This window comes from Anomaloglossus baeobatrachus, chromosome 5 (assembly GCF_048569485.1).
Source record: "Anomaloglossus baeobatrachus isolate aAnoBae1 chromosome 5, aAnoBae1.hap1, whole genome shotgun sequence".
NCBI classification, from domain to species: domain Eukaryota; kingdom Metazoa; phylum Chordata; class Amphibia; order Anura; family Aromobatidae; genus Anomaloglossus; species Anomaloglossus baeobatrachus.
The window spans coordinates 206,742,816-206,761,807 of NC_134357.1; the positions used below are offsets into that span (position 1 = coordinate 206,742,816).

The 18,992-nt window shown below is 48.2% G+C and overlaps 1 protein-coding gene across 3 annotated transcripts in view; it reads right to left on the minus strand.

Moving 5' to 3' along the window:
* The window catches only part of CHUK (component of inhibitor of nuclear factor kappa B kinase complex), a 496,520-nt gene that overhangs the window by 45,193 nt on the left and 432,335 nt on the right, over nt 1-18,992 (minus strand). For all 3 annotated transcript variants that reach the window (XM_075349105.1, XM_075349104.1, XM_075349106.1), the window contains 4 exons: nt 12,097-12,158; nt 10,192-10,301; nt 2,844-2,893; nt 2,671-2,767 (listed from right to left, as the gene is read on the minus strand). In XM_075349105.1, the coding sequence (XP_075205220.1) occupies nt 2,671-2,767; nt 2,844-2,893; nt 10,192-10,301; nt 12,097-12,158 (319 nt within the window). The remainder of the gene's footprint in view (nt 1-2,670; nt 2,768-2,843; nt 2,894-10,191; nt 10,302-12,096; nt 12,159-18,992) is intronic.

Below are 18,992 nucleotides of genomic sequence, written 5' to 3' on the forward strand. Positions count from 1 at the left end.
GTGTACAATTCCTACAATTTCTATCAGATATTTTTGTTCAAACCTTCAAATTAAACGTTACAATCTGCACTTGAATTCTGCTGTAGAGGTTTCATTTCAAATCCAATGTGGTGGCATGCAGAGCCCAACTCGCGAAAATTATGTCACTGTCCAAATATTTCTGGACCTAACTGTATGTATATATATATATATATATATATATATATATATATATATATATATATATATATATATATATATATATATATATATATATATAACAAAAATCATACATTAACTACATAATACGTAAATTCTAGAATACCCGATGCGTAGAATCGGGCCACCTTCTAGTATATAAATATATATATAAATATATATATAAATATATATATATATATATATAAATATATATATATATATAAATATAATATATTATATAAATATATATATATATATATATATATATATAAATATAATATATTATATAAATATATATATATATATATAATATACATATTATATACATACACACAATATATAGTAGTGTAAAAATAAAAAATTAAAAAAAATGATTGAGCGCTCTGTGGTTTTTTCATTTTCAGCGCAGATAAAGTGGACGGCTATGGGCTAACACCCCCAGCTGCCTAGTTTTACCTTGGCTGGCCATCAAAATAAAGGAAAGCCCATTAATTCTTTTTTTAATTATTTAAAAAAAATAATTAAAAAAAAAAATGCGTGGGCTCCTATCATATTTTGATCGCCAATCAGGTAAAACCAGGCATCTGGGGGCTGGGATTATCAGCATGGTAAATTCCAAGCGTTCTGGGCCCCCCACGCTAAAACCACAGCCCACAGCCACCCCTGGAAATGGAGCATTGTATCTTAGCACTATTTCCAGGTGTTTTACCCGACTCGTCCAGCGGCATTGATGGCGGTGGCGCGCTAGGTAATAAATAGCTATATTCTCAGCTGGCACTAAGCTCGAAATTCATGGTGTCACGCCAAAACCATGAATTTCTACTAAAAAGTAAAAAACAAAAAAACAAAAAACATTTAGTGGCTCCATCTTTATTATAAAAAAATCCTTAGTCCAATGTAGTCCACAGGGAGAGCAATGTCAGCTTTGCTTCATCGTTCTGTACAGACAAGCGTCCATACAGAGCAAGAAGCAGGCTGACACTGACAGTCAAAGTTCAATCAAGTCCATGGCTAAGCCATGGACTTGGTTGAACCCTGACGTCACCGCGAACAAGGCCGAAAAAAGTCGAAGACTGCCGAGTGACTAGCAGTGCAGTGAATACCTCTGGAAGTTAATGATCATACCCCGGCTGGAAGTTAACGGGTCTGCAAAACGTGTCGTGGGACCTGTAAGTATAATGACAATGTTTATTATTAACTATATTCTTTATTTTACAGACCCCCTGCCCCATCCCATAACTGTAAAGTCCAAGCTCGGGGTTCGGACGCAAGTTCGTGTTATCTCCGGCCCCGAACTCGAACTTTATAAAAAGCTCGGGCGAGTTTCCCGATCATCGGGGGTTTCGCCCATCACTAATGACTACCACTAAAAGGTATTAAACAGGTAAAGGCAAATTGCTAGAAGGACTAGCCTTCACACGGGTATGAAATGCCCAGGAAGTCGTAGAAGAAAATCTACAATTAAGGAAACTAAATGAGGGTTCAGAAGTCACATACTGAGCTTTGAGAGGCTCAATGACAAGGAGGAACATTCAGTTTCTGGCACTGTTGGAAAACTGGAAGGTAGGTGGCTCTTCAGTAAGATACAAAGTCGCTCAGCTGTTCTTGCGCCGCTTTCCTTCATTGAGCTGGGGATCCAACAGTACAACAGAGATAACACGGTTTGGTTAGTGTGCAGAAGAATACCACGGATACAGTGTCATTCATCCCTTTTTTTTATAACAAAGGGGAATAAATGATCATAAAGGAGTATTTTTCTGCAGAAAAGGAAGAATGTCTACCACATATGAAGACCCGCCTACACAATGGATTAGCAGTGCCTGAAGGAGGATGAAAGCCTCGTACATCCTTGTGCGATTAGTTTTCATACAACTACATAAAAAAATGTACATTATGAAATATAGTTTCCCGGATTTATAATAGTAATATATCTGTAAAAGTTGGTTGTCACGTGGATGTTCTGTGTGGGATCTCATTATTTTTACTCACCCATAGACTTGGATTATTGCGTCTCATCAAAGACTTGGATAAAAATAGTGAATTCTGCGAATCCTTTCTCATGGACGTTCAGATTAAAAGTAAAATGATTGAAATGAACAGCCCAAATGAATAATATGTCAGTGTGCTAGCCGATCATAAATTAGGCAGCACATGTCCAATTTATACACTCGTCTGTATGAGTCTTTAGGCTCCCAATAACAGTAGCCTAAACACAACATGGCAGCGTCCCCAATGAGAGAATAAAACAACTGTCTATATTTAATGTTTTTTTCAGATTAAACAGTGCAATGCTCATATACAACTACTGCCAGTAATAGATTTAATAAAAGTCTCATATTTTCCTTTTACGATTCAGCCTGATAGCATAATTCTGTAGCTCTGTCATCACTTCTGACTCTATACAGCTCCTCCTCAGGCAGGAAATCTGCTATGTGTTACATCACTAAAACCAACAATGGGACTTCATTTTTTAGCCACTCACAAAAATACCTTAAATGTCCAAAAAGTTCCTTTAGAACCTTATCCTGGCCCTGCACTGTTAGTACAATTGTTTTAACCATCTCTGTGCTATCACTGTAGGCATTATCTGCAAGAAAGGAAAATGAGGATTAATATTAGTGCTACATCTAAATCTGAATTGTAGACATAACGGCGTGAGATACCTGGAGCCCGTGGCTTCAATTGCTTGTATAATTCGATAGCTTTCTGTTCCCTGGATAAAGGGAAAAGAAACATTATATGTGTGGAAAATTAACTTGTACCTTTGGAAATGCTGTATATTTTATATTAAAAAAAAAAAAAAAAAAAAAAAAAAAGAAAATCTTACATTGAACCAACTCTATCTATTTACTGCTTAGCTTAGTGAGTATTCGAGATGTCCAATTTATTAGAGTGAAATTGAATTCTACTTGAATTTTCCAAAAGAAGGGAATTTTGTTACTTACCGTAAATTCCTTTTCTTCTAGCTCTTATTGGGAGACCCAGACGATTGGGTGTATAGCACTGCCTCCGGAGGCCACACAAAGCAATTACACTAAAAAGTGTAAGGCCCCTCCCCTTCTGGCTATACACCCCCAGTGGGATCACTGGCTCACCAGTTTTAGTGCAAAAGCAAGAAGGAGGAAAGCCAATAACTGGTTTAAACAAATTCACTCCGAATAACATCGGAGAACTGAAAACCGTTCAACATGAACAACATGTGTACCCGCAAACAAACCAAAAATCCCGAAGGACAACAGGGCGGGTGCTGGGTCTCCCAATAAGAGCTAGAAGAAAAGGAATTTACGGTAAGTAACAAAATTCCCTTCTTCTTCGGCGCTCTATTGGGAGACCCAGACGATTGGGACGTCCAAAAGCTGTCCCTGGGTGGGTAAAGAAATACCTCATGTTAGAGCTGCAAGACAGCCCTCCCCTACGGGGAGGCAACTGCCGCCTGCAGGACTCTTCTACCTAGGCTGGCGTCCGCCGAAGCATAGGTATGCACCTGATAATGTTTGGTGAAAGTGTGCAGACTCGACCAGGTAGCCGCCTGGCACACCTGTTGAGCCGTAGCCTGGTGTCGCAATGCCCAGGACGCACCCACGGCTCTGGTAGAATGGGCCTTTAGCCCTGATGGAACCTGAAGCCCCGCAGAACGGTAGGCTTCAAGAATTGGTTCTTTGATCCATCGAGCCAGGGTGGCCTTAGAAGCCTGCGACCCCTTGCGCTTACCAGCGACAAGGACAAAAAGTGCATCCGAACGGCGCAGGGGCGCTGTGCGGGAAATGTAGATTCTGAGTGCTCTCACCAGATCTAACAAATGTAAATCCTTCTCATACCGATGAACTGCATGAGGACAAAACGAAGGCAAAAAGATATCCTGATTAAGATGAAAAGAGGATACCACCTTCGGGAGAAACTCCTGAATGGGGCGCAGCACTACCTTGTCCTGGTGGAAGACCAGGAAGGGAGCCTTGGAAGACAACGCTGCTAGCTCAGACACTCTCCGAAGAGATGTGATCGCTACCAGAAAAGCCACTTTCTGTGATAGTCTAGAAAGTGAAACCTCCTTCAGAGGCTCGAAGGGCGGCTTCTGGAGGGCAACTAGTACCCTGTTCAGATCCCATGGATCTAACGGCCGCTTGTACGGGGGAACTATATGGCAAACCCCCTGTAGGAACGTGCGCACCTTAGAAAGTCGTGCTAGACGCTTCTGAAAAAAGACGGATAGCGCCGAGACTTGCCCTTTAAGGGAGCCGAGCGACAAACCTTTTTCTAACCCAGATTGGAGGAAAGAAAGAAGGGTAGGTAATGCAAATGGCCAGGGAGACACTCTCTGAGCAGAGCACCAGGATAAGAATATCCTCCACGTTCTGTGGTAGATCTTAGCAGACGTGGGCTTCCTAGCCTGTCTCATGGTGGCAACGACCCCTTGGGATAAGCCTGAAGACGCTAGGATCCAGGACTCAATGGCCACGCAGTCAGGTTCAGGGCCGCAGAATTCCGATGGAAAAACGGCCCTTGGGACAGTAAGTCTGGTCGGTCTGGTAGTGCCCACGGTTGGCCGACCGTGAGATGCCACAGATCCGGATACCACGCTCTCCTTGGCCAGTCTGGAGCGACGAGTATGACGCGGCTGCAGTCGGATCTGATCTTGCGTAGCACTCTGGGCAGGAGTGCCAGAGGTGGAAACACATAAGGGAGCCGGAACTGCGACCAATCTTGCACCAGGGCGTCTGCTGCTAGAGCTCTTTGATCGCGAGACCGTGCCATGAATGTTGGGACCTTGTTGTTGTGCCGGGACGCCATTAGGTCGACGTCCGGCCTTCCCCATCGGCGACAGATTTCCTGAAACACGTCCGGGTGAAGGGACCATTCCCCTGCGTCCATGCCCTGGCGACTGAGGAAGTCTGCTTCCCAGTTTTCTACGCCGGGGATGTGAACTGCGGATATGGTGGAGGCTGTGGCTTCCACCCACATCAGGATCCGCCGGACTTCCTGGAAGGCTTGCCGACTGCGAGTCCCTCCTTGGTGATTGATGTATGCCACCGCTGTGGAGTTGTCCGATTGAATTCGGATCTGCTTCCCTTCCAGCCACTGCTGGAAGGCTAGTAGGGCAAGAAACACTGCTCTGATTTCCAGAACATTGATCTGAAGGCTGGACTCCTGCTGAGTCCACGTACCCTGAGCCCTGTGGTGGAGAAACACTGCTCCCCACCCTGACAGACTCGCGTCTGTCGTGACCACCGCCCAGGATGGAGGTAGGAAGGACTTTCCCTGTGATAATGAGGTGGGAAGAAGCCACCACTGCAGAGAGTCCTTGGCCGTCTGGGAAAGGGAGACTTTCCTGTCCAGGGATGTCGACTTCCCGTCCCATTGGCGGAGAATGTCCCATTGAAGTGGACGCAGATGAAACTGCGCAAACGGAACCGCCTCTATTGCCGCCACCATCTTCCCGAGGAAGTGCATGAGGCGTCTTAAGGAGTGCGACTGACCTTGAAGGAGAGCCTGCACCCCTGTCTGTAGTGACCGCTGCTTGCTCAGCGGAAGCTTCACTATCGCTGAGAGAGTATGAAACTCCATGCCAAGATACGTTAGTGATTGGGTCGGTGACAGATTTGACTTTGGGAAGTTGATGATCCACCCGAACGCCTGGAGAGTCTCCAGTGCAAAATTCAGGCTGAGTTGGCATGCCTCCTGAGAGGGTGCCTTGACCAGTAGATCGTCCAAGTAAGGGATCACAGAGTGTCTGTGAGAGTGCAAGACTGCTACCACTGCTGCCATGATCTTGGTGAACACCCGGGGGGCTGTCGCCAGACCAAATGGCAGAGCCACGAACTGAAGATGTTCGTCTCCTATCACGAAGCGCAGAAAGCGTTGGTGCTCCGTAGCAATCGGCACGTGGAGATAAGCATCTTTGATGTCTATTGATGCTAGGAAATCTCCTTGGGACATTGAGGCAATGACTGAGCGGAGGGATTCCATCCGGAACCGCCTGGCGTTCACATGCTTGTTGAGCAGTTTTAGGTCCAGAACAGGACGGAAGGAGCCGTCCTTTTTTGGAACCACAAAGAGATTGGAGTAAAATCCTCGCCCCCGTTCCTGAGGGTGGACAGGGATCACGACTCCTTCTGCTCTTAGAGAGTCCACCGCCTGCAGCAGGGCATCTGCTCGGTTGGGGTGTGGGGAGGTTCTGAAGAACCGAAGTGGAGGCCGAGAACTGAACTCGATTCTGTACCCGCGAGACAAAATGTCTGTTACCCACCGGTCTTTGACCTGTGACAGCCAAATGTCGCAAAAGCGGGAGAGCCTGCCACCGACCGAGGATGCGGAGGGAGGAGGCCGAAAGTCATGAGGTAGCCGCCTTGGAAGCGGTTCCTCCATTTGCTTTCCTGGGGCGTGAGTGAGCCCGCCAGGAATCTGAGCTCCCTTGTCCTTTCTGAGTCCCTTTGGACGAGGAGAATTGGGGCTTGCCCGAGCCTCGAAAGGACCGAAACCTCGACTGCCACTTTTTCTGTTGAGGTTTACTTGCTCTGGGCTGTGGCAAGGAAGAGTCCTTACCCTTGGACTGTTTTATGATTTCAGCCAATGGCTCACCAAACAGTCTGTCCCTAGATAATGGCAAGCTGGTTAAGCATTTTTTAGAACCAGCATCTGCTTTCCAGTCCTTTAACCATAAGGCTCTGCGCAAAACCACAGAATTGGCGGCCGCCATAGAGGTACGGCTCGTAGATTCTAGGACAGCATTGATAGCATAGGTTGCAAACGCAGACATTTGCGAGGTTAGGGACGCCACCTGCGGCACTGCTGGATGCATGATAGCATCCACCTGTGCTAAACCAGCTGAAATAGCTTGTAGTGCCCACACGGCGGCGAATGCTGGAGCAAAGGACGCGCCGATAGCTTCATAGACAGATTTCAACCAAAGGTCCATCTGTCTGTCGTTGGCATCTTTAAGTGAAGCCCCATCCTCTACTGCGACTATGGATCTAGCCGCAAGCTTGGAAATTGGGGGATCCACCTTTGGGCACTGGGTCCAGCGTTTGGCCACTTCAGCGGGAAAAGGATAACGGGTATCCTTAGAACGCTTAGAGAAACGCTTGTCTGGATGAGCGTCGTGCTTCTGGATTGATTCTCTGAAGTCAGAGTGGTCCAAAAAAGCACTTAATTTACGCTTGGGATACAGGAAATGGAACTTCTCCTGCTGTGCAGCTGCCTCCTCTGCAGAAGGGGCTGGGGGAGAAATATCCAACAGCCTATTAATTGCCGATATAAGGTCATTAACCATGGCGTCACCATCAGGGGCATCCAGATTGAGAGGGCCCTCAGGATTAGAATCCTGGTCACCGTCCTCAGTCTCATCACAGAGAGATTCTTCTCGCTGAGACCCTGAGCAGTGTGATGACGTGGAGGGTCTTTCCCAGCGAGCTCGCTTAGGCTGCCTGGGACTGTCATCTGAGTCAGAGACTTCAGCTTGTGATGCTTGAGACCCCCTCGAAGTACGGACTAGTTCCAACTGAGGGGGACCAGATAGCATAGCCACAGCAGTGTCCATGGTCTGGGGAACTGGCCTGGCCTGCAAGGTCTCCAGGATTTTTGTCATAGCCTCAGACATTTTATCAGCAAACACTGCAAAGTCTGTCCCCGTCACCGGGGCAGGGTTCACAGGCGTCTCTGCCTGGGCTACCACCACCATAGGCTCTGGCTGACGAAGTGCCACTGGGACTGAACATTGCACACAATGTGGATCATTGGAGCCTGCCGGTAGATCAGCCCCACATGCAGTACAAACAGTGTACACAGCCCGTGCCTTGGCAGCCTTGCGTTTTGCGGATGACATGTTGCTGCTTCCTCAGAGCAGTACAGGGTGTCCAGCCAAGAAGCGACCTTACAGTGCAACTATATATATATGGTACCAAGAAAAAAGTACACTAATATATCACTGAGGCACTAGTGGGGCCAGCACTACTGTGCAGCTTACCGCCCGCTTAGGAGCGGTGTGTGGTCGCCAGAAATCCCTCTAGTCTGGGTCTCCCAGAGCCTGCTGCCTCTCCCCAGCCAGATCGCATGTGTAATGGCTGCCGGCGTCCTTGTGGAGAGGGGGGGCGGGCCCTGGGCGTACACCGACGAAGAGCGGGAAGTCTGCTTCCCCTTGTGCCTAGTGAGAGGGCTGGAGCATGTAAATAAGGCTCCAGCCCTCGGCGCTGCCATTGAGCAGCGTCTCTCCCCTACCCTGATTGACAGGGTGGGGGCGGGAACGAAGCGGCGCTAGGCCGCAGAAGCCGGGGGCTAAAGTTAAAAGCGCCGCCGCCGTAAAAGCGCGGTCGGCGCAAAGCCCCCGGCGCACCACAAGTCGCAGCTGCGCCGCCGCTCCAGGAGCGGTCGGCGCAGTAGTTCCCAACACACAACGTCACTCAGCAAAGCTGCAGTGACCTAACCCCCAGCGTACAGCGCCACTGTCCCCGGCGCACTACAACGCTCAGCAAGCCCTGAGAGTGTCCGTGCCTGCCGGGGACACAGAGTACCTGAAAGTTGCAGGGCCATGTCCCTGAACGGCACTCCCGCTCCCAATCCAGCAGGTTCTATGGGTCTGTGGATGGAGCCCGGCCCCAGGGCTTGGGGGCCGGCAAGATCCCACTTCCACAGAGCCCTCCAGGGGATGTGGAAGGAAAACAGCATGTGGGCTCCAGCCTCTGTACCAGCAATAGGTACCTCAACCTTACAAGCACCAACCGCGGGTGAGAAGGGAGCATGCTGGGGGCCCTATATGGGCCCTCTTTTCTTCCATCCGATAGAGCCAGCAGCTACTGCTGACTACAAACAGTGGAGCTATGCGTGGATGTCTGACCTCCTTCGCACAAAGCCGAAAACTGGTGAGCCAGTGATCCCACTGGGGGTGTATAGCCAGAAGGGGAGGGGCCTTACACTTTTTAGTGTAATTGCTTTGTGTGGCCTCCGGAGGCAGTGCTATACACCCAATCGTCTGGGTCTCCCAATAGAGCGCCGAAGAAATATGCATTAGGGAGAATGTTGATTTCTTGTAATTAATTCCGTACAAAGTCAGCAAAATGACAGACACCTGCCGTCTCTCTCCATTCACTTCTCTGGTCGCCCACACTGCCCAAACATTGCTGTTTGGTTCTCCATAAATTCTGTGTGTCGCATCTCCAGACTGGTGTTCACTCTAGGTCAAGGCTTACGGCCTCGAGCTGGGCTCTGAAATTCACTATATATGCTAGGGGGACTACACGTTACCAAAAGTCCTGACCTAGAGTAAACACCCGGCTGTGTCTCCCGGCTGCAGAGATTATCACGCATGCACAATTGATCTCTGGGGCCTGCTCACAGCTGTAAGTCTCGACCTAGAGTGAACAATGGAATGGGAAGTGACAACGCAGGGGTAAAGTACTGGACAGAGGGAAGGGGCGGTCAGAGAGGCAAACAGTAAGGTGAGCATAGGTATTTTTTTTTAACATCTTATGTTTATTATTCTATGGGGTCTGGAGAGAACCCATAACATAATTAGGGACATTAAGTATGTGAAAAATAACTTCTCTGTGAATCAAGTTTCCTGAGGATGAGGTGAATTTATATTCTGTCTGATCCAATCATCTCTAGAGAGTATGATTCATGACCAAGTGTGTTCTTGCATGTGACTGTACGATATTTTTCCTGCAGGTTGAAAAAGTATTTTGGAAAACATGACACTATGGACCAGCAGCTGCATAGTGCACAGACACCCAAACTCAGACCGTGGTTTACAACCAATCAAGTCGATACTGTCACAGTTTAATTTATTTACTTCTTGCAGCCTGCCAATTAGTCTTCAAATAATATCCACTGCTACAGTCTCAAAACTGTGCATTATTTGCCACAATGTTGAATACAAGCTTTGTCCGCCTTTACTTTTCAGGTTTACCTTGTATTTTTAGAAATACAAAATTCTTGCAATCTCACAATTCCTCAAGTCAGATCAGAGAGGACTGCATTCATAAGAATTCACAACAAAAACATGCAAACACTGAATCTTACAGGTGCTCCATAACATCCCCTTGTCTGCGAGCATATGGACTCCGCTGTAGTTCAACAATCTCTGTATGAAGCCCCATTATTTGGTCATCCAGGGAGGAAATTTCTCCAGCCTGTGTGCATAAAACAACCGATCAAAAAAGCACACTGCACTAACACACAGCTATACTTATCTGATGATGGAATTAGAAACCTCAAAGCAAGAGCAAAATAGTGGAGCCCCTTGGAAAAATGAAAGAATTGGGTCAAATGTAGTTGTGGTAGTGACTAGTAAAGGAGTAAAACACAAACATAAAAATCTATGCCATGGTTAAGACAGCACTAGGTGATGATAAGCAACATTACTGACTCGGATTTTACCGTATTTTTTGGACTATAATACGCACTTTTTTCCCCCCAAATGTTGGGGGATAGTGGGGGGTGCGTCTTATAGTCTGAATGCAGTGAATGGCTGCTGGGAATGAGGGTGATGCGGTGGAGCGGGTTATTGGCTGCATGCGCAGGCTGTAGCAGCGCCTGCCGTGACCACGTGGGCCTGCTCATTTCATTTCATATGCACGCCCATCCTCTCTCAGCGCTAAAGCCAGCGCTGACAGGTGGGCGGGATGATGGGCGGGGGATGTACGCATAATTAACAGCCGGCCCGCGTGATCACCCCTGGAAACTACAGCCTGGAGTGATCATATGCAGCTGTATTCACTGCTCCCCGCGCATCACCATCAGCGCGAAGCGCAGTGAATAAGTATACTCACCCGTCACTGTTGAATAGAGCATCGCGATGTCCTCCTGTTTGCCGGTCGCTGCTGTGTGTGGAGACTAGCGGTGCGCACTGCGATGACATCATCGCTGTGTACACCGCTAGTCTCCACACACATCAGCGGGCCGGCAGACAGGAGGACATCGCGATGCTGCAGGGAATGGTGACTGCTCCACACAGGTCAGCAGCGCTGCTGCTGGCACAGGAGGACAAGTGATGCTGCTGGAGTGAGGAAAGGTGAGTATAAACGTTTATTTTTTTATGTGCCACAGGATGCAGGCCAAATAGCAGGATGGGGGTATATAGCAGGATGAGGGCATTTATCAGGATGAGGGCATATTACAGGATGAGGGTATCTAGCAGGATGGGGTTATATACCAGGATGGGGGTATATAGCAGGATGAGGGCATATACCAGGATGGCACTATGCAGCAGGATGGGGGCTGCAGCAGGATGGGGGCTATACCGGGATGGAGGTACATAGCAGGATGCGGGCTATACCAGGATGAGGGACATACATACATATATTATATATATACATATATATACACAAGGATGGGGATTATATACAAGGCAGGAGGATCATTACCAAGATGGGTACCTTAGTAGAGAATTTGGGGACGTTACCCCCATAATAGTGTCAGCAGCAGATCCTCGCCCCATAACAGTGTGTCATGACCACATTTGTTGCTTAAAATTTTATTTTCCTCCTCTAAAACCAGGGTGCATCTTATGGTCCTTTGCATCTTATAGTCTGAAAAATACGGTACTTATAACAGTTCAAGATTCTTGCTCCTATTGGAACCATTGCATTGTACTAGTAACATTTCAAGCAACTGGAACTTATCTTTATTGAAATCAGAAGGTAGAAAACATATGACTGCTGGAACAAAACTCAACTTCTACGTGGAGGTTCAACTTTGCAATTCTTATGCAGTTCTTAGGTCTATACTTTGGGGGAAAAAAAACAAAAAAAACAAAAAAAAAAACAACAACCCGTACACCTCCCCTGTCCCTACAAAAATCTGTCTGAATCCAAAAATAGTTATGCTTTTCTACTTCTCTTTGTGGTTGGAAAATTACACATTCTTAAATTAATTAAAAAAAACAAAAACTAATACACAAACCCCACCACCCCAAAGACATAATACCTTTGCACAACCAACTGCACGTTCTTCCATTTCTTTCCAGGCTCGTAACATCTTTTCAGATGCTGAAAAGACAAATCAAAATTCAATGTATATATAAAAACAAGTAGTCATGTAAAGATAAAAAAAACAGTCAAAAAAACCCCCAAAACACAGAAAAGTTCATCTTTAATGTCGACATTTGGTGCATTTTTGGAGTAGTTCAAAATAACAAAATAAATAAAATCTAAAAATATATTACAGTCCGACAGTACAGTGCAGCACAATACTCACTGTACACAATTACTACTTATCCTCACTCAGATATATCAGCAAACTATTGGTTTTGCCAATCGACACTTTGAATCAAAGGATCCTGATGAAATCAGTATATTCAAAATGTCCTTCCACAGCCAAACAAATATGTACAGTAAGAGCAGCGCACAAACATCCTAAAAAGTACTAGATACTAATGGGATTGATATGAGCTACAGTCAAAACTTCATAAATAGACAGCTGACGTCATAAGTAGTGATGGGCGGACTCGCAAATAACCGGAATTCGCAGACCTAACTGGATTTAAAAAAAAAAAAAATAAATTGGTTACGGCCTGTAATTGATCCCGGATATCTGGCCGGACACAGGTCCCCAAATATAAGTCTATGGGGACCAGAATCCGGTGATTAAAAATGGTGGTAGAAGGGATAGGGGCAGTGGCGTACCGTCCATAGAGGCAGACCACGCCACTGCTACGGGGCCCGTGAGCTGGAGGCAGGAGGGGGGCCCGCAGCTGACAGCCCAGGCTCCTTCCCTTTCACACCCCAGCTCACCAGGCCCCAGGGGGCGGAGCCGCCATCAGGGCAATGAGGGGGCCCGAGTCACTCAGAGAGCTGCCCTCTCTTCTACTCTGCACTGATGTATGTGATCGGTGCAGGACAGGAAATATACTATGGAGGCTGCGGTGAAGGACCTGTCATCTAACTGATCATGTGCCTGATCACATGACCAGTGAACATCTAGGTCCTGCTGTTCAGCTGCTGCAGCCTCCGTGCAAGTCCCCGTGGTTTCAGTCCTGCTCTTCACTGATTAGAAACTGCAAGATGAGGTAATGTACAGTGTGTGTAACTGTGCATGTAGTCTGTCTCTTGCCCTATGTCTCTCATTCCCTGTCTGTCTCTCTCTCATTCCCTGTCTGTCTCTCTCTCATTCCCTGTCTGTCTCTCTCTCATTCCCTGTCTGTCTCTCTCTCATTCCCTGTCTGTCTCTCTCTCATTCCCTGTCTGTCTCTCTCTCATTCCCTGTCTGTCTCTCTCTCATTCCCTGTCTGTCTCTCTCTCATTCCCTGTCTGTCTCTCTCTCATTCCCTGTCTGTCTCTCTCATTCCCTGTCTGTCTCTCTCATTCCCTGTCTCTCTCTCTCATTCCCTGTCTCTCTCTCTCATTCCCTGTCTGTCTCGCTCTCTCATTCCCTGTCTCGTTCTCTCATTCCCTGTCTCGCTCTCTCATTCCCTGTCTCGCTCTCTCATTCCCTGTCTCGCTCTCTCATTCCCTGTCTCGCTCTCTCATTCCCTGTCTCGCTCTCTCATTCCCTGTCTCGCTCTCTCATTCCCTGTCTCGCTCTCTCATTCCCTGTCTCTCTCTCTCATTCCCTGTCTCTCTCTCTCATTCCCTGTCTCTCTCTCTCATTCCCTGTCTCTCTCTCTCATTCCCTGTCTCTCTCTCTCATTCCCTGTCTCTCTCTCTCATTCCCTGTCTCTCTGTCTCTCTCATTCCCTGTCTCTCTGTCTCTCTCTCATTCCCTGTCTCTCTGTCTCTCTCTCATTCCCTGTCTCTCTGTCTCTCTCTCATTCCCTGTCAAATTCAAATTCAAATTCAAATATGCTTTATTGGCAGGACCAAAATACAATTAGTGTTGCCAAAGCAGGAGAAATACAGTAAGTGTGGTGGGAGGGGATCAGGGTTATGGGGAGTTGGGGGGCACAATTTGGGCTCTGACAGTCCATTTAGGGGTCTTAGGTTCCCCTCAGCTTATGACATGTGGTGACATATTGGGCGGCGATCTCCACCATTGATTCCTCTTCCCCCAGTAGGAAGCGGAGTTTCATGTCCTCATCCATGGATGGAAAGCCCGGGCTATGGGTGGTAAATTTCTGGAAGTGGGAGCCCCTCACTGCTGAGTATTTGTCACAGTGCAGTAGGAAATGCGTCTCGTCCTCCAGAGCCCCCTGCTGGCAGTGCTGGCACAGTCTGTTCTCTCGCGGCTTGTATGTCTGTCGGTGCCGCCCTGTTTCCACCTCTAGGCTGTGGGCACTCAGTCTGTACAGGCTCAGAGTCTGCCTGTCTTTGGGGTGGCGTAGCCTTTCCAGATATGGGGCCAGAGTGTAGTCCCTCCGCAGTGACCGGTAGATGTTGAGTTTCTGGGAGTTCTCTAATTCACTCTTCCAGTCCTCTATGTATTGCATCTTGCAGCTCTCAGAGATCTCTTTTATTTGGGCTTTTGTCAGGGTGTGTTGCTGACTTTGGCTGCCGCAGTTCTTGGCTTGCTCTGGGCTCCGGCTCAGCAGGGCTTTATGATGGTAGGAGCTGGGGTTGCTGTTCTGTATGTGTGCCTGGTGTGATAGCGCCCTCTTGTGTATAGTGAACCATAAGGGGAATCGGCCCAGCTCTGCCCTACAGGCTATGTTTGAGGTGCTGCGATGGACTTGGAGGAGATATTTACAGAACTCCATGTGGAAGACTTCGGTAGGGCTGGAATCCCACTTTGTGTGGTCTGGGTAGGTCACTGGGCCCCATACCTCGCTGCCATATAGCAGTATAGGGGTGATGACGCTGTCAAATATCTTGAGCCAGACTCTCACAGGTGGTTTGAGGTGGTACAGTTGTCTTCTGATGGCATAGAAGGTTCTGCATGCTTTTCCTTTCAGGGCTTCTGCTGCTTGCTTGAGGCTCCCGTTATTGCTTAGCTCCAGACCGAGGTAGGTGTAGCTGCTGGTGTTCTCCAGCGTGGAGCCATTTAATGTGAAGGAGGGAGTGTTTATTTTGTTCTGGTTCCTCTTCTGAAACACCATGACTTTGGTCTTCTTTTGGTTGATGGGAAGCGCCCATGTGGTGCTGAATGTTTCCAGTACTGCCAGGCTATCTTGGAGGCCTCTTTCAGTTGGGGAGAGTAGCAGGAGGTCATCTGCGTACAGCAGGAACTTCACCTCTCGGTCATGCAGACTGAGGCCTGGAGTGGGGGAGGACTCTAGAGCTGTTGCTAGTCCATTTATATAGATGTTGAATAGAGTTGGACTCAGGCTGCAGCCCTGTCTGACCCCACGGCCCTGTCGGAAGAAAGCCATCCTCTTTCCGTTCACCTTCACGCTGCACCGGTTCTCAGTGTATGAGCTCTTGATCACGTCGTAGGTCCTGCCACCTATTCCGCTCTCCAGGAGTTTCAGGAACAGGCCTGGGTGCCACACTGAGTCAAAGGCCTTTTTGAAGTCCACGAAACATGTCTCTCTCTCTCATTCCCTGTCTGTCTATCTCATTCCCTGTCTGTCTCTCTCATTCCCTGTCTGTCTCTCTCTCATTCCCTGTCTCTCTGTCTCTCTCTCTCATTCCCTGTCTCTCTGTCTCTCTCTCTCATTCCCTGTCTCTCTGTCTCTCTCTCTCTCATTCCCTGTCTCTCTGTCTCTCTCTCTCTCATTCCCTGTCTCTCTGTCTCTCTCTCTCTCATTCCCTGTCTCTTTCTCTCATTCCCTGTCTCTCTCTCTCATTCCCTGTCTCTCTCTCTCATTCCCTGTCTCTCTCTCTCATTCCCTGTCTCTCTCTCTCATTCCCTGTCTCTCTCTCTCATTCCCTGTCTCTCTCTCTCATTCCCTGTCTCTCTCTCTCATTCCCTATCTGTCTGTCTCTCTCTCTCATTCCCTATCTGTCTGTCTCTCTCTCTCATTCCCTGTCTGTCTCTCTCTCTCATTCCCTGTCTGTCTCTCTCTCTCATTCCCTGTCTGTCTCTCTCTCTCATTCCCTGTCTGTCTCTCTCTCTCATTCCCTGTCTGTCTCTCTCTCTCATTCCCTGTCTGTCTCTCTCTCTCATTCCCTGTCTGTCTCTCTCTCTCATTCCCTGTCTGTCTGTCTCTCTCATTCCCTGTCTGTCTGTCTCTCTCATTCCCTGTCTGTCTGTCTCTCTCATTCCCTGTCTCGCTCTCTCATTCCCTGTCTCGCTCTCTCATTCCCTGTCTCGCTCTCTCATTCCCTGTCTCGCTCTCTCATTCCCTGTCTCGCTCTCTCATTCCCTGTCTCGCTCTCTCATTCCCTGTCTCGCTCTCTCATTCCCTGTCTCGCTCTCTCATTCCCTGTCTCGCTCTCTCATTCCCTGTCTCGCTCTCTCATTCCCTGTCTCGCTCTCTCATTCCCTGTCTCGCTCTCTCATTCCCTGTCTCGCTCTCTCATTCCCTGTCTCGCTCTCTCATTCCCTGTCTCGCTCTCTCATTCCCTGTCTCGCTCTCTCATTCCCTGTCTCGCTCTCTCATTCCCTGTCTCGCTCTCTCATTCCCTGTCTCGCTCTCTCATTCCCTGTCTCGCTCTCTCATTCCCTGTCTCGCTCTCTCATTCCCTGTCTCGCTCTCTCATTCCCTGTCTCGCTCTCTCATTCCCTGTCTCGCTCTCTCATTCCCTGTCTCTCTCTCTCATTCCCTGTCTCTCTCTCTCATTCCCTGTCTCTCTCTCTCATTCCCTGTCTCTCTCTCTCATTCCCTGTCTCTCTCTCTCATTCCCTGTCTCTCTCTCTCATTCCCTGTCTCTCTCTCTCATTCCCTGTCTCTCTCTCTCATTCCCTGTCTCTCTCTCTCATTCCCTGTCTCTCTCTCTCATTCCCTGTCTCTCTCTCTCATTCCCTGTCTCTCTCTCTCATTCCCTGTCTCTCTCTCTCATTCCCTGTCTCTCTCTCTCATTCCCTGTCTCGCTCTCTCATTCCCTGTCTCTCTCTCTCATTCCCTGTCTCTCTCTCTCATTCCCTGTCTCTCTCTCTCATTCCCTGTCTCTCTCTCTCATTCCCTGTCTCTCTCTCTCATTCCCTGTCTCTCTCTCTCATTCCCTGTCTCTCTCTCTCATTCCCTGTCTCTCTCTCTCATTCCCTGTCTCTCTCTCTCATTCCCTGTCTCTCTCTCTCATTCCCTGTCTCTCTCTCTCATTCCCTGTCTCTCTCTCTCATTCCCTGTCTCTCTCTCTCATTCCCTGTCTCTCTCTCTCATTCCCTGTCTCTCTCTCTCATTCCCTGTCTCTCTCTCTCATTCCCTGTCTCTCTCTCTCATTCCCTGTCTCTCTCTCTCATTCCCTGTCTCTCTCTCTCATTCCCTGTCTCTCTCTCTCATTCCCTGTCTCTCTCTCTCATTCCCTGTCTCTCTCTCTCATTCCCTGTCTCTCTCTCTCATTCCCTGTCTCTCTCTCTCATTCCCTGTCTCTCTCTCTCATTCCCTGTCTCTCTCTCTCATTCCCTGTCTCTCTCTCTCATTCCCTGTCTCTCTCTCTCATTCCCTGTCTCTCTCTCTCATTCCCTGTCTCTCTCTCTCATTCCCTGTCTCTCTCTCTCATTCCCTGTCTCTCTCTCTCATTCCCTGTCTCTCTCTCTCATTCCCTGTCTCTCTCTCTCATTCCCTGTCTCTCTCTCTCATTCCCTGTCTCTCTCTCTCATTCCCTGTCTCTCTCTCTCTCATTCCCTGTCTCTCTCTCTCTCATTCCCTGTCTCTCTCATTCCCTGTCTCTCTCTCTCATTCCCTGTCTCTCTCTCTCATTCCCTGTCTCTCTCTCTCATTCCCTGTCTCTCTCTCTCATTCCCTGTCTCTCTCTCTCTCATTCCCTGTCTCTCTCTCTCATTCCCTGTCTCTCTCTCTCATTCCCTGTCTCTCTCTCTCATTCCCTGTCTCTCTCTCTCATTCCCTGTCTCTCTCTCATTCCCTGTCTCTCTCTCATTCCCTGTCTCTGTCTCTCTCTCATTCCCTGTCTCTGTCTCTCTCTCATTCCCTGTCTCTGTCTCTCTCTCTCATTCCCTGTCTCTGTCTCTCTCTCTCATTCCCTGTCTCTCTCTCTCTCTCTCATTCTCTCTCATTCCCTGTCTCTCTCTCTCATTCCTTGTCTCTCTCTCTCATTCCCTGTCTCTCTCTCTCATTCCCTGTCTCTCTCTCTCATTCCCTGTCTCTCTCTCTCATTCCCTGTCTCTCTCATTCCCTGTCTCTCTCATTCCCTGTCTCTCTCATTCCCTGTCTCTCTCATTCCCTGTCTCTCTCATTCCCTGTCTCTCTCATTCCCTGTCTCTCTCTCTCATTGTCTCTCTCATTCCCTGTCTCTCTCATTCCCTGTCTCTCTCATTCCCTGTCTCTCTCATTCCCTGTCTCTCTCATTCCCTGTCTCTCTCATTCCCTGTCTCTGTCTCTCTCTCATTCCCTGTCTCTGTCTCTCTCTCTCATTCCCTGTCTCTGTCTCTCTCTCTCATTCCCTGTCTCTCTCTCTCTCTCTCATTCTCTCTCATTCCCTGTCTCTCTCTCTCATTCCCTGTCTCTCTCTCTCATTCCCTGTCTCTCTCATTCCCTGTCTCTCTCATTCCCTGTCTCTCTCATTCCCTGTCTCTCTCTCTCATTCCCTGTCTCTCTCTCTCATTCCCTGTCTCTCTCATTCCCTGTCTCTCTCATTCCCTGTCTCTCTCATTCCCTGTCTCTCTCATTCCCTGTCTCTCTCATTCCCTGTCTCTCTCATTCCCTGTCTCTCTCATTCCCTGTCTCTCTCATTCCCTGTCTCTCTCATTCCCTGTCTCTCTCATTCCCTGTCTCTCTCATTCCCTGTCTCTCTCATTCCCTGTCTCTCTCATTCCCTGTCTCTCTCATTCCCTGTCTCTCTCATTCCCTGTCTCTCTCATTCCCTGTCTCTCTCTCTCATTCCCTGTCT